Genomic DNA, 24,274 nt, shown 5'->3' on the forward strand with positions numbered 1-24,274 from the left:
TATGGAAACGTAAACCATATATTTGTTATAAATCTTTGTACAAAGTTTTATCCGAGGGTCTAATCGATTCATTGCAGCCGTCTTCGATACAACAATAAGTACAATCAAAGTCCAATGTGATAATATTGTTGTCCTCAAAGTTACGACATTTGTCACTGTCTGAACTTCCCAGAAACCAATCTCTATAGCACGTGTCAAACGATCCGCAGCTGAAATACAAATTAAGCTGTATGATAAAATTAGTACTTTAAGAATGTATGAACAATATGAAAGGAAACATTTAGACCTTGACAAAAAGCTTGAAGAATTAGTTTAGTCTGTTGTATTTAAAGTTCTGAAATTTATATAGTATATTTTTGCTTATAAGATGCTATGTGCACGAGTTTTCCGAGATGAGACTTGAAATATATTCTAAATTTTAAGATAAGCGAAATCGAGATATCGAGTTTTTACTTTGAATATGTGAGCCGCGCCATTAGAAAACCAAAATAGCGGCTTTGCGACCAGCATGGATTCAGACCAGCTTGCGCATCCGCGCAGTCTGGTCAGGATTCATGCTGGTCGCTTTCAAAGCTTATCGGAATTAAAATTAGAGATACTGTAAGTGAACATCATGGATCCTGACCAGACTGCATATCTGCGCAGGCTGGTCTGGATCCATGCAGGTCGCAAAGCCACTATGTTGGTTTTCTCATGACGCGGCTCATGTATGTACTGTGAATGTAGAAAGGAACATACTCTCTTGTAATCGTTCTTGTTCCGTCTTTATGATTGCTCAGTTTGTTTATACAGTAGTTGTTGGGCGCATCACAGGTTTTATCCACGTACAATTTTTCGCAGAGGAAGAGAGGTCCCGAGCATACCTTGCATGTCGCTAAAGAACAGAGTTATAGTGCAAGTTAAGTAAATTATGACAACAACAACAACAACAATAATAATAATAATAATAATAATAATAATAATTATAATAATTATGATAATGTTAAGATTAAATTTCAAATCATTTTTATGAATTTGAGAGTTGATTTTATTCATTCGGACTGTAGGGACTAATAACATAACTGTCAAAATATAAGGCCTTACGGAATAGATAGAAAACAAAGATTGACTTAGCCTTAAAATAAACTGATGAGACGGGTTTTGTACCCGTTTTAAGTATATGGAATAGAGAAATATTAATTATGCAACAATCTGAAACGTAGTGGAAACAAAACCTACATGATTTATATAAGGAAAATAAGCAAAATATGTGATGAAGAAGGTACTGATAGTAACCTTTCTCAAATATCCCTTCAAGAACCCTTTAATTTAGTCAATCGCAATATTCTAGTAATAGGTCGGTGAAAAATTAATCTTATCACAATATTGTCACATTTGTAATAGATACAGATAAAGAAAAAAGCAACTTACTCCGAAGAAATTTATTTTTTTATCGGAAACACGTCCTTCTTTTTGCTATAGATTGAACTGTTTATATGCTATTACAATATTATTTAGAACTAAGCAAAACACTACTGTAACATGTAAAAGCACTTACTGGGTCTTGGCGGAATCGTATATGGAGGCTTATGTGTCGTCGTTTTCACAGGAACTGGTGTTGTAGTCAGCAGCGTTGTCGCAATATTGTTGCCTGTATTTGTAGCATTTGCATTGTGCGAAGTGTCGTTTGTGCCCGGCGTGCTGTTTGATATTACACTTGTGCCAGGTGTGCTGTTAGTTGTGCTACCTATGTCAGTTGGGCTGTTCGTTGTGTTGCCAGAGCCAGTCGTGTTACTATGTGTTCCACCTGTGTCAGTTGGGCTAGTAGTTGTAATGTCAGAGCCAGTTGTGTTACTATGTGTTCCACCTGTGCCAGTTTGGCTAGTAGTTGTAATGCCAGTGCCAGTTGTGTTACTATGTGTTCCACCTGTGCCAGATGGGCTAGTAGTTGTAACGCCAGTGCCACTTGTGTTACTATGTGTTCCACCTGTGCCAGATGGGCTAGTAGTTGTAACGCCAGTGCCAGTTGTGTTACTATGCGTACCACCTGTGCCAGATGGGCTAGTAGTTGTAACGCCAGAGCCAGTTGTGTTACTATATGTTCCACCTGTGCCAGATGGGCTAGTAGTTGCAACGCCAGTGCCACTTGTGTTACTATGCGTTCCGCCTGTGCCAGTTGGGCTATTAGTTATGCTGTCAGTGCCAGTTGTGTTGCTATGTGTTCCACCTGTGCCAGTTGGGATATTAGTTGTGCTGCCAGGGCCAGTTGTGTAACTATGTGTTCCGCCTGTGCCAGTTGGGATATTAGTTGTGCTGCCAGGGCCAGTTGTGTAACTATGTGTTCCGCCTGTGCCAGTTGGGATATTAGTTGTGCTGCCAGGGCCACTTGTGTAACTATGTGTTCCACCTGTGCCAGTTGGGATATTAGTTGTGCTGCCAGGGCCAGTTGTGTAACTATGTGTTCCGCCTGTGCCAGTTGGGATATTAGTTGTGCTGCCAGGGCCACTTGTGTAACTATGTGTTCCGCCTGTGCCAGTTGGGATATTAGTTGTGCTGCCAGGGCCAGTTGTGATACTATGTGTTCCGCCTGTGCCAGTTGGGCTAATAGTTGTGCTGCCAGTGCCACTTGTGTTATTATGTGTTCCACCTGTGCCAGTTGGGCTAATAATTGTGCTGCCAGTGCCACTTGTGTAACTATGTGTTCCACCTGTGCCAGTTGGGATATTAGTTGTGCTGCCAGGGCCAGTTGTGATACTATGTGTTCCGCCTGTGCCAGTTGGGCTAATAGTTGTGCTGCCAGTGCCACTTGTGTTATTATGTGTTCCACCTGTGCCAGTTGGGCTAATAATTGTGCTGCCAGTGCCACTTGTGTAACTATGTGTTCCACCTGTGCCAGTTGGGATATTAGTTGAGCTGCCAGTGGCAGTTGTGATACTATGTGTTCCGCCTATGCCAGTTGGGCTAATAGTTGTGCTGTCAGTGCCACTTGCGTTACTATGTGTTCCACCTGTGCCAGTTATGTTGCTATGTGTTCCGCCTGTGCCAGTTGGGCTATTAGTTGTTCCGCCTGTGCCAGTTGGGCTGTCAGTTGTGCCACCTGTGCCAGTTGGGATGTCAGTTGTGCTGGTTGGAGCCACTACATGAAATAAAATTCTGTGTGTGAGTGTATTCTGGTTTAACGTTTTTTTTTCAACAAATTTTCAGTCATATCAACGACGGTGTCTACTTGTAGCAGTGAGCACAGTGCCCGACTTTATAGTGCTGCCTCACTGGAATATCATGCAGTAGACACTTGACATGATATCCTACTCAGTCTCATTATACAGAGAGGGGGCTGGCTAGTCCTAGCACTATCCTCTTAATGCAAGGCACCACAATATTAAACTGCTAGTATCATTTTTTTCCGTCTTTGGTCAGAGATCGAACCCATGACCTCCTGCATTCAAAGCGGGCGCTCTACCACTAGGCTTCCGCGGGGGGTGAAATAAAATTCTACTTGAATTAAAAATAAAAAGCAGACACGATACACCAAACATGACCTCTGTTATATCTTTGAGCTTCTGTCTCAGTACATCAGAATAACCATTAGGCTACTGATTAAATCCTACTTCATTAACCTAGATGCAGGCATTCTATTGGAAACAAATAAAGTAACCAGGGGAGCGGTGGTCTAGTGGATAATGTGTCGGCCGCTCAACCCAGGGGTCGTGGGTTTGAGCCTACTGGGGTCACGGCCATGACTTCTCAAATGACACCAGTACTGGTTTTTCATAGAAGCGGACTCGAGAGTTGTTACAATAAAGCTTTCATCACAATCGAGCTAAAACAAATTCGTAAAATTTAAATAAAGTAACGGTACATATGTTTCATCGGTTAATAATAAATGAAGCCAACTTATACTAAAGTTATCTACACGCTCTTTGTCTATTAACTGGACTAGACGACAAATTTAGATTAAAATGATCTTTCTTTAAAACTGAATTTTGGAAATATTATGAACATCAAAACATTTATTTTCCCTAAACTGTTTTACAAAATGCAAATTCAAGAAAAAAGTTCTTACCACAACACCCACATAAAATGGGACAATTTACGAGTTCTCCTGGCTCTGAACATACATCTTTTATGGCATCTGAGTATGGTTCAAATAAAGAGCATCCTGGAAAGTCTACACACCTCATAGAGGATGCATCTGAAGTAAACATATGTGTTGGCACTGTAAACACATTGAGAAAGAAAAGTAGTGCGTCATGTTTGCATTGAGAACAGTGCTTCGATTTGTCATTGAGAAAGAAAAATGGTGCGCCAACCTATCATAGTGAAAGTAAAGTAGTTCATCAATTTGTCATTGAGAAAGAGAAAGGAAAGTAGTGCGTCAAGCAGTCATTGAGAAAGGAATGTAGTACGTCAACCTATCTTTAAGAGAAAAAAGTAGTACGTCAACCTGTCTTTAAGAGAGAAAAGTAATGCGTCAACCTGTCATTGAGAAAGAAAAGTAATACGTCAACTTGTTATTACTTAGGTGTTTGCCAATGGTCGAAGAGATCTGCACGTTATACGCTGATTTTAAGACATCTTTTTGGAAAGGTAGTAACATTGCCATTTTGATAAAGTACTAACGGGTTGCCACCAGGCTTTATTCTACAATTTCCGGATGAATGACGTTACGCCATCACGTTCGGCTTATCAAACGTACAGAACTACCTTAAGGATCTTTTGTTATATCTAGACAAACTGAATGACATTCATTTTCAATTCCAATTTGGTAAAATGACTGTTTGTTAAAATATAATGTTGTTTAGATTATAAAAATCAATACACTGACATACAAGCATAAAAGCAATATATATAATTTCAGTTGTTTGTAACGTAGTTTCTAATTTAATTCTTTTTTTATTAAATAAAGCGATAAAATGCTCTACATTGTGTTTTATTGTTACAAACTATATAAAAATGACTTGATGTATAATATTGCTGTTTGTAATATACTTACTAAACTCTTTGCAGTTCTCAATTAAAGCATTTAATTCTGTAGGAAGAACAAATATATGCATTTCATATGAAATTAGCTCACAAAACAACAAATATATACAAAATTTAAACTCATAAACGGCAGAAAAGTTATATATTTTATGTCTTAATCGTTAACAAATACCTGATCGGCACGTTTCATAATTTCGTAATAAGTTAAATTACATATACAAATAAAATGTTAAGCAAAAAAACAAACACTAACTACACAGCATCCATGTAACTAAGAAATAAAAACGACTTGTGTGTATAAACAATAGTGTGTATCATCTACCAGTACATATATAGAGCGCAGAAAGAGAAAAAAAACCCAAGATAACAGAGAGATCAAGAGAGAAAAAAAATTTGAGACTGGCATATCCGTCTACATTTGCCTGGCTCTTTGCGAATGGGCAATTTAGCCGTACCTTGAGAAAACCAACAAAGTGGGTTTGCAACCGGCATGGATTCTGGTCAGGATCCATGCTGTTCGCTGTCATTTGAAGCCTATTGCAATTAGAGAAACCATTAGTGAACAGTATGGATCCTGACCAGACTACGCGGATGCGCAGGCTGGTTTTGATCCATGCTGGCCGCAAACCCACTTTGTTGGTTTTCTCATGGCGTGGCTCAACTGTGTTCTTTTCAGAAGCGACACATAGAAGGACCATTCCTGGGAAGAGCAATGGTTTGTCTCATAGTTGGACGAGAAATCTACAAGAACTTAGACATTTCAAGTGTTTGGAACCGGATTCGAACCCCGGATTTGTGGATTGACAGGCAGGCGTATTATCACTAGATCAAAGCTATTTTACAATAAGTTGGTAATAGCACAGTCAGGCAAAGTAGTAAGTACCGCGAGTCTCTCTGCATTTGGACTAAGTGTTGTTATATTGTCGATCCCTTAGGACCATAGAGTTCGTTTAATGTTTACATACTTTAAAAAATTTGATTATGCTGGAGCCTGACAGCATGAGGAGTGTTGCACTTTTCATCAGTTCTCATTACCATAATTCAGTGTAACAGAGTTGGCTATTATTTCGCTTAGATGCGTTCTCTGTGTGCAAATGACCTTCTAATACATTTCATTAACACAAACAATGGCAGTCTTTAAACGTTTCCCTTTACCTAGGATTCAAAGTTCCCTTTTGGAGTTATGGAATCCAATAAAAATGTATATATAATAGAATTTCGCTTAGGTTAATGCCACTGACTTCAAATCACTTGTCCCTCACTAATGTGGGTTCGAGCCTCACCCTGGGCGTTGAATTCCTCATGTGAGAAAGCAACCCAGCTTGTTTTCAAAAGGTCGGTGGTTCTATCTAGATTACCGCCCATAATGAAATAAGACACAAAGGGGCGCTTGTTGGTCTTCCTCCACCATCAAAGCTGAAAAGTCGTCATATGTCCTATAATTTTGTCGGTGCAACGTTAAACCCAACAAAACAGTTTTAAAAAGGACAAAACGCAGCAGGGAAAGCTACATTCAAAGGACTTGAAAAGGCTGCATTGTGGGGATAACTTTTATTTACACTATCCTGTGACTTTGGAACATGGTCGGGGTTAGAGTAAGGTTATGTGCACCATAAAGCGGTTTAAGCTCCCCAGCGGTGGTTTTGCCACTGACCGTTCCAAGGCGGTGTCCTTGTGTGTTTGTGTTGTGTGTGTGTTGTGTGCGTGCGTGTGTGTTGATGTAGGCTGCGTTTTTAGAACGTGTGGATTTCCCTGTTTGATATTCTTACGCTATAGTATTGTCCGTAAGTATTGATCTGGCACTCATGAATATTCCGTATATTTCCGTAAATTAATTTGCGGTGTCCGCACATAAATAGCGATGTAACTAAATATTACATATATAATTCCTAACTGATATATTGTCACATGTGCAGGTAGCTGTGCGGACAAAGCGTTTACCTGTCAATATCAGGATTGTGGGTTCGAGTCCTACGTCTGACCTTATCTTTTTTTCCCAAATTTAATATGCAGACTTACTATTCATTTGATCAAACGTTTCGTGATATTTATGGTTCATTTATTAAGAGTAATCATATTTACCCGTTGTAAAAAGTGGAATAAAATTGTTTTAAAAGTATTTTAGATAAAAAGACAAATTACTTGTCACCAGCGTTCCAGAAAAAATACAACAAGAGAAAAGAATTAAAATTCATGAAATATGATACATAAAATAAAATAAACGATAACAATACAATACATTAAATTGAAGAAAAAAGCTCAATTCAGTAAGTCATTTCGAACCCGTGGTAACGTGCGTGGAAGTCAGACACCTTACCTCTAAGCCACCGTGTCATCGATTAACTTTACATGTTACTTTAGTAATGTAGATACTTTCATGATACTAATATTGCGTAAATTAACGAAAACGCCCGAAAATAGTGGCGAAGATTAATGAGTGCCAGGTCAATACTTACGGACAATACAGATGTATTGAATGAACTCCATGATCCCAGAAGATCCGCAAATATAAGAAATAAATATCCCTATCGTTAGATTAATGTGGTAATGTGATGATATTACCCGGGCAAATGCTATCAGAACACGCAGCTATTAGTTCTGACATTCCTTTGCAATCATTTGTATTGGCAGCTGAACATTTTCTTGTCCGTGTCATTCTGCACGTGTTGTTTGGGAACCTGTTACATTCCCAGTCACTCCATTCCGACCAGTGGGGCTCATCTGTATTATAAAAAAAACGATGTCTGTGTGAGGCTTAAAGTCTTGAATAACACTTGATATACAGTCAAACCTGTGTACAGCAGTGTGTCAAGGGAGTGAGACGGTATGACTGAATAAGACAGTTGGAAGTTTAAATAAAATGGAAATATAATCAAAGTTCCATTTCGAGAACTAGCTGGCTGCTTAAGACAAACAATTGCTGAATACAAGTGGAAATGACTGTAATAATAGATATATCATGGAAGTTCCGAATTTTGTACAGGAAAATTGAACATTAAGATGTATATCAAGAAATAAAGATGAAATACGAAACTACATCAGCAAATTTTTCTTTGTACCTCTACAGAACTCATATAAACGTACACAAGAATATGTTTTATGCGTCGTAATTTAAGGGACGCTATTACACTTAAGGTAGAGGACCCGTAATTATTTTCGTCAGTTTCCGTGCAATTACGTATTCGCATAAACCCATTCGGCATTCTTCGATCGTAGATGTGGATGTGGCACTACGCACAAAACTTTCCGTAAAAAAACGGAAAATGCCGAAATAGCAAACAAGGATCAAGTAAATTGCCTATTATTATCACTGTGGGGAATCACATGATCAAAATAATCTCTAAACAAAAATAAATTTATGAATTATATGGGATAATATTGAAGCATATTTTGCTGTAAAACAAAAGTATAGCGTATCATATGGCAACATAGGTGTGTCCTAAAACTATATAGATTTCACAGCCATCTTGAGATTATCTAGAACACTCCAAGAAACCGAGACTTCTTATTTTGCTTAGTGTTTGTAATTACATGATATATATATAATTATGGTCAACTACACAATATTTTAACAATTTTCATATGTCAGGCTATGTTTAAATTTCATATCTTTTCACGTTATTCAACTTTACAACTTTGGTTTAGGGATTATTTTGATCATGAGATTCCCCTAGTGTCTACAACCTTAAAAGAAAAATGCAGGTTAGGAGAACTTCAATCACTGCTGAAATATTTTTATAGATTTAGTTGTCGTATCTTTAAATTTACAAATGAGCTGATGATTATGTTAGATTAATGGGAAAAACACCCACCTTTACAGCAACCGCATGCCTTCGAACAAGTCTAGATGGACAAATGAGCTGATGATTGTTAGATCTATGGGAAAAACATCCAGCTTTACAACAACCACATGCCTTCGGAAAAGTTTAAATTGACAAATGAGCTGATGATTGTTAGATCTATGGGAAAACTCATACCTCCTTAACAGCCAGTTGCCTTTGGGCAATACATAGTTGTCGTATCTTTAAACTGACAAATAAGCTGATGATTACATTAGATCAATGGGAAATAACACTCACCTTTACAACAACCGCATGCCGTTCGGACAAGTGTAGATTGACAAATGAGCTGATGATTGTTAGATCAATTGGAAATAACACTCACCTTTACAACAACCGCATGCCATTCGGACAAGTTTAGATTGACAAATGAGCTGATGATTGTTAGATCTATGGGAAAAACACCCACCTTTACAACAACCACATGCCTTCGGAGAAGTTTAAATTGACAATTGAGCTGATGATTGTTAGATCAGTGAGGGAAAAAGCACATACCTTCACAACAGCCACATGCCTTCGGACAATCTTAAGAAGCCGTATCTTTAAACTTACAAATGAGCTGATGACTATATTAGATCAATGGGAAATAACACTCACCTTTACAACAACCGCATGCCGTTCGGTCAAGTTTAGATTGACAAATGAGCTGATGATTGTTAGATCTATGGGAAAAACACCCACCTTTATTACAACCACATGCCTTCGGACAAGTTTAAATTGACAAATGAGCTGATGATAATGTTAGATAAATGGGAAAACACCCACCTTTATTACAACCACATGCCTTCTTATAAGTTTAAATTGGCAAATGAGCTGATAATTATGTTAGATAAATGGGAAAAACACCCACCTTTACAACAACCACATGCCTTCGGACAAGTTTAAATTGACAAATGAGCTGATGATTATGTTAGATAAATGGGAAAAACACTTACCTTTACAACAACCGCATGTCGTTCGGACAAGTTTAGAGTGACAAATGAGCTGATGATTGTTAGATCTATGGGAAAAACACCCACCTTTATTACAACCACATGCCTTCGGACAAGTTTAAATTGACAAATGAGCTGATGATAATGTTAGATTAATGGGAAATAACACTTACCTTTACAACAACCGCATGTCGTTCGGACAAGTTTAGATTGACAAATGAGCTGATGATTGTTAGATCTATGGGAAAAACACCCACCTTTACAACAACCACATGCCTTCGGAGAAGTTGAAATTGGCGAATGAGCTGATGATTATGTTAGATCAATGGAGAAAAAGCACATACCTTCACAACAACCACATGCCTTCGGACAATCTTTAAAAGCCGTATCTTTAAATTGACAAATGAGCTGTTGCATATAAGTAATGATACTGCAACTTACGGCATCGGTGCAACTAGTTTTATCTGAAACAGAGGCGCAGAAATTCATTTCTTCTTAATAGTTTATGTGAAAAAGTGAAACAAATGGGTATATTGTAATGGAGTATTTACATGTAGTGTGCAATATTTAACATATTTCGTGGTTACGTCAATCCAAGAAGTTTAAATGAAAAAATAAATGCTACTTCATTTTATCACCAAAAGTTGAAATTCACGAAACTTTATCCTTATTAAACTGTCTTATGACCATGTACACACTCCTGTAAAAATGAATAGTGTTTCCTTTGAAAACTGTGTTGATTATCCTTATCAAACCCTCTGTCTCACCAGTGTGTAGTGCTCAGGGCGTAATTAATTTGGGAACACTGTGTTTCCTTCTCAACTGATTGAACTAGTAAGTAAATTCATCGTTATCACCTCTATTAAATATTAAATTGTATTATTTATTTATGTTTAATCTAATTCAAAATATCTGTTTGACAAAAAGATGCTTATGTTATGAATCTAAATTTTGTATGTTCATAAAACCTGATAAATAAGTTATTTGACAAGAAGGAAACAAAACATAATCCAGAAATTCTGATCTGGAATTCAGCTGACACTCGATATCCCGAATTCCAAGGGACCTTGCGTTTCACTTTGAGGTAACCGATATTTGACTTTAAATGATATTTTGGCACGTATTTTCTGGGATGGGATTTGAAAATGACTTCAAGATTTTGAAATAAGCAAGTTCAAGATATAGAGTTTCAGCTGAAGTACTTACTAAAGCCTTTGCATCTACCCGACTGATGTAGGTCGAACTTGTCTAAAATGTAAATAAAATATGGTACAAGGATATTGTTAACAACACCTGTCGGTTAGTCGTGTACTAGTTAGAGAATTGTACCCAATGGTCTACCTACCTGGCGCCGGTCATTAAAGAACAGAATTCTAACGAGATATGTCTCATTATTCAAAAAATTGATGACCCACTCTAATGACCCAACAAAAACAAAACAAAAATACATCCAGCCAAGTTGATTTCAAATGGTCCCCAATTATAAGTTTGACAATATAATTTGCATAACGCTATAAGCCCAACTCCTTTATTAAACATTGAATGCTAGAAAATACTCTATTTGCTTTTCACTAAGCCAAATATCAGGCACGGTTCCTCCTGCACAATATGTTGGAAATTCGTCATATATCCTATATTGTGTAAGTGTGACTTGATACCAGGCAAAGTCATTTAAAAAATGTTTGTACCATTTGTAAGAAATAAAATCTGGTACAAAACTAAATCACAGAAATCCGTTTTTATAAGGCTTGGAAACGATTTATTTGACAATAAACCAAAATTCTATTCAGTTTAAAACAAATAAAGTGATTCAAAATTGAGTTATTGCCTTCCAAACATCACCAATACATGTTACGTGTGTGCATGTAAAAAACACAAAACAATTTATACCATTGGATTACGTGCATATACAGTGAAACACCACAACGCTCGAGGTCGAAAAGATGTCCAAAACGCTTGAGCTTTCCTGGGTCTCGACCGGTTAAAATGTAGAAAATACTGTAACAGTTGAAACTCTAAGGGATCAAGCATTTTATTTCGAGGTAACCGAAATTCGACTTAAAGTGATATTTTATGCACGTGTTTTCAGGACGGGACTTGAACATGTCTTCGAGATAGCCGGTATTTTGAGGTAAACAAGTTGGAGAAAGTTTCGGCTGTATATGGAAAATGGCTTGCAATCACACGAAATTCCTCAGCTGAACCCGAGTGCTCGAGCGAGTGGAGTTTCATAGTTCGCAGTATTTTATGCTTTATCGTGAACAACTGGAATATATCAGTGATATAAAAATGATATTTTCACTGTTTTATTGTTTTATTTCACTTGTTGGAAAATAAACAGGAATGTCAAAGAAAATGAATGACCGGAAATTTTTTGCAAAATATACTTCAATGTAGGTGTACATGTATATAAATACCTTCATGATTATACGCCCTACCGTAATCAAATGTGAAAGAAGCCTGAAAACGTCTAAGAACTATTTTTCTCAGTTTTACAACTGAGATATCGTGAAGTCAGACATGATGCTTGTGACGTTGCGCGGGTAATATAGGTATGATTTTGTTAATAACATTGAAAGTACATACAATGAAAAGAACATTTATTCGTTATAGTGTAACATCAAACAAATTTAACATTGAAAGTACATACAATGAAAAGAAAAAATATTTGTTTTAGTGTAAGTTCGAAAAACATTTTTCTTGTGAACGCCAAAAGTTAGATTTTCACTCGTAGCTGGGTCACTCGTGAAAACCTTGCATATGGTATTCACTCGGTGAAAGATATTTTGATCTTACACTGGAACAAACAAATATATTCTGTTTTACCTGGACAAACTTGTTTTTCACATGGTGATGTCTCCGATGACTTTGGTCCACATACATCAGAAATGCCTGTTGAACATTCCCTAGTCCGTGTCATATTACAAGCGCCGTAATATCCCATCTTACACTTCCATTCTCCCCACGCTAACCAATTAGCTACAATAGAAATAAAATATAGAGATGATACACTTCAATTTTTGCAGCCTTGTAGTACTTTCTTGATAAATGAACTATGCTTACCTGGGAACAGTATATCAAATTTATGTAAGCATTGGTATGGAATTAGGAAATAATATGAGAACCCATATAGATCTAACGATGTAGCTCATTGTAGAGTTGGAGCGGTCTTCTGCGCATAGCCGAAAGTGATTATTAGTTGGAGCGCACGGCAAAAATACGCATATCATTGCATGTTCGCATGCATTTAGGGTATAATATGTATAACATACTGACTAAAGGTTAGGGTTAGTATCACAATGATAACAAAATATATACATTTAACGTACTTTTAGTTCAAATTGCTTGAATCCGGTATATACCGGAGTCTGTAATTTATACCGGCGCTCCAAGTCTGCATTGAGTCACAGTCTAGATCTAGATTTTATATCAGCGCAATATTCAACTTTATCTTGATTTGAAATTTTTAGACATATAAGTGGTGCGACTTGCGACTGAAGTCAAATGTTGTATTTTCAAATGATACCTTTGATTTACAAGGTAGCACCGTGGGAGTATAAACTGTATTGGGATCAATAGATGAGTAATAGAATTCCGGTTTACCCAAGGGTAGTGGGCATGAGGGTTTTAGCACTTTTCATTTCCTTTATGAACAGACTTTATCATCACCTAGTCTGCTATAATGTTGCTTGGCTGAAATATTTACTTCTAAAGAAACTAATAATAGATTTTTTTTCTCCTACTCGATTTCCTTAAAGTGGCATGCGTTCGACAACAAAACAATATTTTTTAGATATCTGAAATCAATGCTATATTTCTTAAGAAGGCTTTAAATCTTAATTACTGACAAACAAAGCACATGAGAATTGGCTGTTTTTACTACCTGTTACGATGAAAATCGAAAAGCGTTTGTCACGCTTTTACTCCAGGTAAACTGTCTCAATTAAAAATATCTTTATTCGGAAGTCATTATTTACTACTTCAGCTATAGAGCTATTGGTTACGACGACGGGAAAATGTCTTTATTGCCGCAGCGGTGCGGGGTTCCATTTCCGACGCGGTCATCTTTTTTTTCTTGATTTGGAAACAAAAATTCATATTCTGATGTTCATAATATGACCAAAACTTCAATTTGAAAGAAGGATTATATTTTAGGCCAAATCTTGAGGCATGCTGCTTTAAAAACACACGTACGACATCAAAAAACTTGCTCTGTCTTTCACCATATTGAACACACTATTGATTAGATTAAACAGTTGGAAAGAAACCCACACTTTATGCAAAATTTCTATACATGTATTCTTTATTGTACAAAATCATCAACCTCGAAATGGCAATAAGACTGCCCGGTCAGAAGACATGGAATTAAAGGAAACAAGTTTTTTTAGATGGTACAATACCTGGGCATATTTCTTTTCTGCATTGATGAACTTGGTAATGGGTGCCACCCAGTTTATCCTCACAGTCATCTGGGTTGTAAGTTGAGCAATTTCTTAAGTTTTTCATTAAGCACAAACCCAATGTTTCTTGACAGTCCCAGCCTGTCCATTCCAACCAATAAATAGGGGCAGCAGTAGGAGGAGAAGTTGGCAGTACTGTTGAAAGGGCAGCAGTAGGAGAAGTTTGCGGTGCTGTTGAAAGGGCAGCAGTAGGAGAAGTTGGCAGTACTGTTGAAAGGGCAGCAGTAGGAGAAGTTGGCAGTACTGTTGAAAGGGCAGCAGTAGGAGAAGTTTGCGGTGCTGGTGATTTTGTAAATAGAGGACTGACTGATGAGGGACCAAAGGCCGCCAGTGACGTCTTTGTAACGGCAGAAATAATAGAGGTTTGCGTTGACGTAACAAATGCGGGAACAGACGTTGCTGATGCATCTGGTAATTCAGTTGTTGTTGTCTTTACTAATGAATCTGTAAAGTATTAAACATTAAAACAAGTAAACTTTGATATCTAAGTGATTTATTGCGTTAAGAAAAATTTAAAACAAAAATCCGATTTTTTTTTAGGTTTTGCGAGGTCAATTTCTAGCTGCTTCTTTCCTTTTAAAAACAGAAATCAGTTTGTTTCATAAACCCTGTGTATCCATTTGAATTACATGATATTTAAAAACCATGTTTATGTAGGATTTTCTATTTTTTTTTTAAATTGGTTCCTTTCTGTTTTAATTCTTATACATCATCAACATTTTATTGTTCTAATATGATTTATTTCAATCATTTAACACAGTTGCAACTCCATATCTAGAACTCGCTTATCTCAAAATTCCGGCTATCTCGAAGACATGTTCCGTCGAAAATACGTGCCAAAAATATCATTTTAAGTCAGATATCGGCTATCTGGAAGTGAAACGCTCGGTCCCTTTGAATTCGAGATATCGAGTTTCAACTGTATGTTAATTAGCAAGTTGACGGGAATAACATGTGCGGAAGTGCGCATAAGGAGATAAAAAATGTTTTACTTGCGCAGCTGACGTCACATCCGCTCATTTCGTAAGCTTTTGTGCTATTCTTCTCGCAATCTATTTCTGTCCCACTAGAGCAATTTCTGTGCCGATACGATACGCATGTAATTTGTTCTTTATGGCATTCCCATGGTCCCCACTCTGACCATGAAGGTTTGATTGAACTCTCAGTACTTGAAACATGGCCTAAGCTGGAGCCGGTATTCAGGTGCCCTAAATCAAGCACAAAATTATTTACGAAATAATGTATAGAAAAATCGTGTTGAAGCCAGTTTAACACATGAAAAGACGTTATACGTACGCGGAGTAATTTCACGAGGACCGATTTTGAGTGTATCAACTTAAGTAAAACACGAGTTTGCTATACATTATTTCAATTCTTTTATGCCGTTTATCTGAAACAGAAGATAAGATTTCGTAGCACTCCATCTTGGTCGCAACAAAACATTGATGTCATCGGTCGTAAGCGTGATCTATGTCATTTAATTCCACAGGGGCACGCATCTTCCCATAAGAGTGTTTTAACAGAAACAAACATATAAAAGTTTGAACACCGGAGGTGTGTGCGTGAAATGGTGCTACAGAAGACATGAGGGTGTACATATTCCATTATAACTCATAAAATGACCAAAACAGTAGGGCTTCCGTTTTGTTTAATTGGATGTGTTCTGTCCTTCCAAAGGATCTAAAGAGTGGCGAAATATGACTGCAAAAGATAAACGATCACATAAATCAACGTGTCTAAGAACAAAAGGAAAAACAGCGACATTTCCGGTTTCTGTACGAGACGGAAGAATGCTGTTTGTGTCTTTCCACGCATCGTTTTAGACACATGGGTTATGAGGGACATCAATTTGTAAATAAATATGTTATTTATTTCCTTACCAGTACAGCTTTTTTGATTACATAATGCCAGCTCGTAATGGGCACCTTTACAACCAATCTGTGAATTAGAACAATGCCGCCATCTTGACTGCATACAACCAAAATCAACGTTGTGACAATCCCAAGCGCCCCATTCAAGCCATGAGGTAACATTTGTACTTGTATTAAAATGGTTGCTCACACCACTTGTGGTTGGTAATGGAGATTTTGTTGTTGTAGTTCCTGAATACACGAACAACAATATATATGTTCGCTAAAACAGACTTCAATACAAGTATTTCCGAACATTAAGTGAACAACAACTGAAACTGTTCTTTTGGAATCTGGGTTAGTCGTTTATTTTGTTTCAATGTCAAATAAAGTATACACTGGAGAAACTTCTAAAACGTGTAGAGTAATGGTGTATTTAGGTCTGACGTATAGAAAATGCAACATAGAAAACGTCATCACATTATCAAGTATCTGAATGCATGTGATTTTTTTCGCATTCTTGTTGCAATATGTAAAATATTGGCCTTTTTTATGGCTTCATAATGCCACTATTGTTTTATTAGAAAAAAGAAAACAAAACCAAAAAATAAGAACAAAACACAAACATTTTCTGTCGTAAATGAGGTTAATGACATTTACCACACCATAAATACTTTTACTTGTTCTAATTCAAAAAAGGTTGAACCTCAAGATTTCGAACTCGCTTCTTTCAAAGTTCCGACTATCTCGAAAAAATCCGAAAATACGAGTAAAAATGTCGTTCTATGTCAAATAGCGGTTATCTCGAAGCGAAATGCTCGATCTTTTGGAATGCGAGATACAGAGTTTCAACTATATGCAAAATGTAAATAAATACGTACCAGTTCCACAGGGGCACGCATCTTCCCATAACTTGAGTTGACTACTGCCAGAAGGTGGGCAGTTCTTAGTGTCTGGAACGCTACACTGTCGGGTTCTGAATATGTAGCAATTTTCCCCAGTCTTTTGACATTGCCAACCACTCCAGTCTCCCCATTGACCAGTTCCCTGATTTCCCTGATTGGTGGTCACTGTTGCACCTATGGGTAATTAAAAAGATCATATTGAATTATATTTTATTTGTTTTGAAGTTGTGTATAAGTAAGGTATGTCAACATTATTATCCAAGTTTGATTTATTCATTTCTCACACTGTTGTCTATGTTAGTACATATATATAATCTTGATTATTCTATGAAAAGTTGGTTGAGGTAAAATATAAAATCTTTGCACATAACAAAGCAGGAAACAATCATCGAAAAAAAATATTGCAGTTTCATTTTGACGTCAATTACACATTGTTCGATTTTCAATTTAGAAAATGCAAATTTAAATAGATTCGTTTCGAAATTTTCTTAAATGTTAAAAGAAAGGCATGATATTTATGCCATTCTAGTTGAATAATGTATAGAAATGATTTTAAAGTTATGAAGTTTAAATAAATGTTAAAAATTAATCAATTCTGTATAATGTTACCGTCGAAACAAATTATTAAATTTTGAAACAATTTTGAAAATCTTTTTTTACCTTTAAGCCGATGAAAAAAATTCTTTCAGTCTAACTGATTTCAGAGGAGAAAGCAGAAGGTATGTGACGAAAAAAATTGTAATCGTTTGATTATCGATTTAAAATCGATAAAATCATTTCTCATTATAGTTTTACACTCTGTGTATGTTTAGTGAAAATGCTAAAAATGTAGTAATCCACATTTTATAAAACAGTTGAAAAACGGTATCTCGAATTCGCTTGTTTTCAAAATTACAGCTATCTCAAAGACATTTTTAAGTCGTCACGATCAGAAAAAGCACTACCCAAAATATCATTTTAAGTCTAATTTTGTTTTTATCGTAGTAAAACGCTCGATCCTTTGGAATTCGAGATACCGGGATTTAACTGTGCCGTTTAGGTGGGGACTGACCCAATCATCTGGGACGGTTTGCAGGCTGTGATGCATTTCACAGGCATAATACTTGTTAATTCTGTCTGTTCAAAATGTAAGATATCGTCTGTTCTATTCTGTTGTAACCTGTGTCTTTGAAAGGTCAGTAAATGTTTTACGATATTGTATTTTGTTTCATGTTTTAACATGCTTACCTTTAATTTAAAATGCTAGGTATCTTATTACCGTAATGTAACTTAAAATTCTTTCTGGGATCATGATAATAGTTCAATTACCATTTTTATTGAAAATTATATAAATGTTTTTATGTAATAAAAGCACTTTTAAATGTATTTTTATATGAAAAGAGCGCTATATAAATGTGGTATATAGTTATAATAACCGTTTACCTTCTCTACATGGACACGTTTTCATGTCTCCCCAAACTTGTATTACACGATCCTTCTCATTACTCTGACAGTCTTTAATAGTCGGCACAGAACAATTTCTGGTTCTAGCAATGATGCACGCCTTTCCGTTTTGGACATGGACAGTACATTGCAAGGGACTCCATTCTTCCCAGTGAGGTGGATCTTTTAATTGCAATTAGGTTACTCATTTTGCATTTACATTTATTGGCAGAAATAAGAAATGTATATACAATTTTGAAAAACATGTAACAGTTTGAGAGAATTTAATTAAAGTTTTATAAATATTTTATATGTGTGACAGAATTAAAAAGTAATGTTTTCGAAGAAAACAAAATGATTGTAGATATCAAATATATAATATCTATAGCAGTATTTAAAATGCTTTAATATAATTTAAGTTTGAAAGATTTTAAAAAAATCAGAATACTGTTTTAATAAATGTTTTACAGGATTGAAAATTGTATTAATTGTTTGAAATTGAAAACAAATCATGTTTTCAAATATTGATAAAAAACATTCTATATAATTTAAAAACTGTTTTTATAAAGCGTACACAAATATAGATATTTCTTTGCAAAACCGCAGAAAAGTATATGAAATAAAAAGTTATATAAAGAAAATTTCAAAGAGCGAAAGATTTACAGCATTGAAGAAATATGATTTATAGTTAAAACATATTACATTTAATATATTCTTTTGAAACTGATAAGTAGGTATTCAATTTATATCATACATGTAACCGTTATCATGACAACATTTCCATTGTCACTATTGTAATTAGCATTATTTGTTCGATCGTTTACCTGGACAAAGGGGTGAAAATTCTTTGTCTGTACAGTTAACAGAGGTTTCTGCACAGTGCCTTGTCCTAAGACGAAGGCAAGTGCCACCGTGTGTGTCGACAATAGTCCATTGACTCCATTCTTCTGAAACTGCTGCATCTATAGCAAACAAAACTAACATATATTTGATGTTTTTGACAGTTTATTGCCAGTCTTTTGTAATTGACATTTGAATTATCCAATATTGAAACGTGGTCCTCTGACGTAATTTTGTTTTCGCCATTTAATAATTCTAATGGAAGTCATTATTAATGGAATTAATCCCACCATTGTTCTATATCGGTTAAAAATTAGAGAAAGATCATGGTTGCAGCTGCGTGTATTATTTTGAGACACAGGTCGAGCAAATAGTAGAACCACAGACCCTCGGAATGCCAGTTTGATTGTCGGCCGACCCGAGCCGGCCGGTCTGGAACCAACAGAGGTACAGTCCCCGGCTCGCGGATTTTGCTTTTTCCGCGTTACCACCGGCACAAATATTTACCCTGAGTGGAAAATCGCGATGATTTTTCTCATTGAATCAATACTGAAGACTGTGATAAATCGCGATGATTTTATAAGACCCCGCGATCAATTATAGATAAAGTGTCCACGGCGACTCGCGATGAAAAATCTCAGCGGATCGCGGCGAATCACCGGCAGTCACCGCGAAATCCAGGTAAGGCGAATTATTTGCAACCGCGTTTATTGCAAATGGCTAAAAAACTAATGAATGTATCTTAAAGTTTATACAATTTTACTTTTATCAAATACATTTTAATAACCTAAATGCAATAACATTTAAAATTATATTTTTACATTACTCATGAAAACATTGACTATAATAGAAATTAAAATAAAGCGGCACCGTTAATTCAAATCTGATTTATTTCCTTTTAATTAGTTTGCTACAATACTTGGTATATAATTTTTAATCTAATTTCACATAAGTATACAGAACGGACTACGATGTTAGTTAAACAAATCACACATTACGAATCAATAAAAGTTATTCAGTAGTTTATCCGGACTTAACATTTAACAGATTCTTATGTATACTAATTTAACCAATATTAAGTAACTATTAATTAAATACTGTATCAAGCTTAATTTGAACACAATTTAATCGTTACACTGGTAATATATAAGATCATGTTTATAAAATATATAGCGTATAAGTCATTATTGTTGTTGATAATTAAAAAAATGCACACTTCAAATGTTTAACAAATATAATATAAGGAAAAAATGTGCATTTCATACCACATGTAACAAATTCTTAAACGTGTTCAGATATCAGCAAAAGTTGTCAATTAACCCCTTATCTATTGACACGTGTTAAAACAACATTGAAATACCTCGTCACTGCGAAGGGTGAAACACGTAGCCGCCGGTATAATAATGTACAATGTAACAGTACACTGACAAACTTGCAGACTTTACACTTACTTAAATATTATAACAATATTGCTGAATCAATCTATCAATCACATAACCAAGCTCTTTGATAATGTAACGCCTGCATGTAGCTTACATTTTAATACGAAAGCAGTACCTGGTTCATAAAGAAAGTTTTCGTTTTCTTATAATTTTGTTCATTATTTCAAGTACTTCATTATAAAAAAACAAAACGTTTATGCGCCAAATTTAAGGGTTATCTCCTTATTGCAATAACAAGAAAAGAAAAAATGTTAGACATTTTTTTTTGTATTTTACATCCCTTTATTTCAAAACTGTCTTTATCTTTTAAACTTTAAATTTAAGGATTATTTCATCTTGTAATATTTATGTGCTGCCTTAAAATTTAGTTAGTAATAATTTCTTAATTGTGAAATGTATATTTTGAAATGACTTTGATTTGCTTTTGAACAATTATTGTGAATTTAATTATTGATTTTATACAGGTATCTAACGGAATGTTGTATTACATTCGCCGATTTAATTTTAATGCATTCGTTATATAAATATAATTTTTATCAAATCTTGTTAGCAGATAAATTTTATATTATGAAAATACGTATAACAGAAATAATCTAAGCAAATTATATATGAAATTATTATTATTAAAGATGATGAAAAGCCATTTACTTTTTTTATTGTTTCCTCTCAACAATTCATGTTAAATTTCCTGTCAGTTTATATGCATTTAACACTGTATATTGTCAATTATAATGTCATTCCCGTACCTGTAAATCGCAGCAATCCACCGTAATTCACCGCGAACCACCGGCACTTCATCGCGATGCGCTGCGATTTGTCTTCGCAATACACCGCAATCGATTTATTGCTTTTGGCGGCGGAAGCTGTAAAATATATTACGGGGATGCAGGAATAAACGCGCATCCCCGCGGCTCATAAAAGTGTCCGCGCTAGGGTCGAATCGCGGGGAAGCGCGGACTTTGAAAAATCCGCGAGCCAGGGACTGTATAGCGCAAGTGATTCCGCACCAAGCCAATGAATCGGTCAAAAACAACAACAACAAAAAAAAAACAAAAAACAAAAAACAACATCTGCTGCCTTTTCGCGTAACTGCTCTTTTTGTTATTACATCAAATCGAATCAAATCTAGATAAAGTGTTTCCTTTTTGGCGTGATCGATATTTATTAGTCTTTGTACTTCGCATTATATTCAGTCTCTGTTTTGTTGAAAATAAGCATAATCGACTCGGTGATATTGTGAATTTACTTAAAGACCCGCAAGAGTACACAAGTAGAAAATATAATAAAATAATACTAATGATACCACTGAACGAATGAAAAATGTTATTCCGGTCCGTCTCGATAGGATTGTTTCTTTAAAAGCTACGAAAAAGATCGAAGCCGTCAAATCCACTGGAGGCTTTTTTTTACCTTGCTTACTTTGCGATAGATTACAAATGCATTGGCAAACTGAGAACCAGCTGCTGTAATATATAAACCCAAAGAGCTTCTTTCTAAAAGAAAGTTGTCTCCTTTTTGCGTGATTTGTCGGTGTTTACTAGTGTTTGTACTTCGCAGATCTTCAGATTCAGTTACGTTGAACATTAGCTTAATAAACGCGCAGCTGATTTGCTTTTTATACAAAGCTAATCTTGTGTCTTATTACTTCCGATTCCGTATGCTTATCCAAACTTTATTTATGTTAGCCGTATATACGCCGTAAGAATTAATTGCTTCAAAAAAACTGTAGTGACAGAAAATATTTATACCGGCATTATGTACCCATAGACGTTTTTGTAAAGATATATATAAAAACTGGAATTATAAACCTATGTACTGAGGTGTCAGAATTGACTCATACAGGGATTCTTTCCCTCTAACCCGCTGTCAGAATGTATTCTTACCAGAACTACCTATAACTGTAATAAATTTGTCTTTACCTTCGAGCTGAAGGGAAAGAAGTTCAATTATATCATCATAACAAAAAACAACAACACATTTATCTTGTTCTTACTTGGTAAGTCGCCATTTGCAAACACTGTATGTATTTGTACACGCATAATTTCTACTTTCAATATTGTGTTACATTGTTGTTTTCTTTACATTTGCAGTAAATATATCGAGACTGTCCATATGAAAATAAAGACACACCAGTATTTAAACATATTGCTAACACCAGTCCCTCGAAATATTCACCCTTGACAGAAACGCCCTTTTCCGTCCGGTCAAGTCTCAGAGTAGTCTGCCCTTGATGTACTAAGCGGACACTGATGTACTGCGCTGGCAAGAGCGCTTCTGGAATTGTAGCAACGCCCAGCCAGCATTTTGTTCAGCAATGAAACAGAAACATCATTGGGTCTTAGGTTGGGTGAATACGGTGGGTGTGGCAACTGCTTGACATTGGTCTGGTAAATACTGGTGTACAAGTGCATTGTCATGAAAACGGCAGATGCTCCGTAAACCAGTTTGTGGGCGACGATTAACGTAGTGTTTACCAGCTGATTTATAAATATTGTACCTTGGAAAAGTTGCAGCAAAACATGTGCCGGGTGCACAGAATTTTACAATACCCCTCTTTCATCTGCAGTTTTATAGATTTTTAGGTTTTTGCAACACTGCACCCTTTGGGCTTTTGCTCTTTGATACAAACTGCACACACTTTCGATTACTTCAAGCGTCCAGTCAGAGTTTTTGAACACTCCCTGATTAAATGCCAACTGATACAGCTATTTTGGAAATTATATATCTCGCGTCTACTGCGACAATGCCTGATACAGCAGAAATGTTATGAAAGAATGCTGACGTTTAAATGCGCTATACAAGGGGTAGATCTTGAAATCAAGATTCTTTCTTATCAAATACCGTTTCCAACCTATAAACAGTGGCTTTTGATAGGGATGAATCACCGCAAACAGTTGTTAGTTCTTGTAGACTCTGGTTGACTTGTTTATTCAGAAAACAACGTTTCTTTAAAGGCGTCGTCAGATAAGCATAACAAATCTCAGATTTAGTACCGTTTTTCTTGTAATAAATAAATAGTGCGTGCATGACCGCGTGCTGTGAGTTGCGATTCGAGGAGGCTGCGTTTTTGGAGCGTAGCAATCCCTGTTGTATATTTACCCTTATTAATGTTTAAAATGTTGTGTCTTCTACTCAATATACATGTAAATTTTAGAAAGAAATGCATGTGGTCAGATGTCTAAACGTTGCTGTATTTATGCAAGACGCGGGAACTATACTTTACATGCTTTTACATGAATTATACACATGCCACTGGCACGTTGATAAATAAATGTGTGTATGTCTGTGTGTTTGTTTTTGTAAAATGTAAAATTTACCTGTTATACTAATGCATAGTCCCAATACGTAGATAAAATTGAAGTTCATCCTACACGAAATCAAATTAACACTATAAGTTTCTATTATTATCCGTTGTATGGTGACGTCACAAACAAACCTTATTACGTAGCACCTGCATACAAATACATATCAATTAAAACTGCTTAAAAACATTAATAGAAACAATTAATTGCGATATGTCCTATTTAGGGTTAAGAAAACAGATATTTTGGTTAAAATGTTTAAATTCCATACTGAAAAATAGCAACATGTAGATTTGTCTGCCCTGCTAGATAAGACAGAG

The 24,274-nt window shown here is 35.8% G+C and overlaps 1 protein-coding gene across 1 annotated transcript; it reads right to left on the reverse strand.

Annotated features, from left to right (window-relative positions):
• On the reverse strand, positions 1–24,274 carry LOC123542834 (serine-rich adhesin for platelets-like). The gene is made up of 16 exons (XM_053531477.1): positions 23,970–24,274; positions 19,195–19,332; positions 18,371–18,553; positions 16,925–17,122; positions 16,074–16,295; positions 15,186–15,401; positions 14,134–14,637; positions 12,560–12,712; positions 10,940–10,981; positions 10,078–10,197; positions 7,525–7,683; positions 4,973–5,008; positions 4,043–4,171; positions 1,538–3,115; positions 739–874; positions 1–209 (listed from the first exon to the last, which is right to left on the reverse strand). The coding sequence occupies exons 1-16, from the start codon at positions 24,016–24,018 to the stop codon at positions 26–28; spliced, it is 4,047 nt and encodes a 1,348-aa protein (XP_053387452.1). The 5' UTR covers positions 24,019–24,274; the 3' UTR covers positions 1–25.

Source organism: Mercenaria mercenaria, chromosome 19 (assembly GCF_021730395.1).
Source record: "Mercenaria mercenaria strain notata chromosome 19, MADL_Memer_1, whole genome shotgun sequence".
NCBI classification, from domain to species: domain Eukaryota; kingdom Metazoa; phylum Mollusca; class Bivalvia; order Venerida; family Veneridae; genus Mercenaria; species Mercenaria mercenaria.

Coding starts and splice junctions, on each gene's coding strand:
- LOC123542834 (XM_053531477.1), bottom strand. CDS start 24,018: ATGAACTTCAATTTTATCTACGTATTGGGACTATGCATTAGTATAACA. Junction 16,296..16,924: donor TGCGTGCCCCTGTGGAACTG/GTACGTATTTAT, acceptor TCGTGTATTCAG/GAACTACAACAACAAAATCT. Junction 210..738: donor ACAAGAACGATTACAAGAGA/GTATGTTCCTTT, acceptor TTTGTATTTCAG/CTGCGGATCGTTTGACACGT.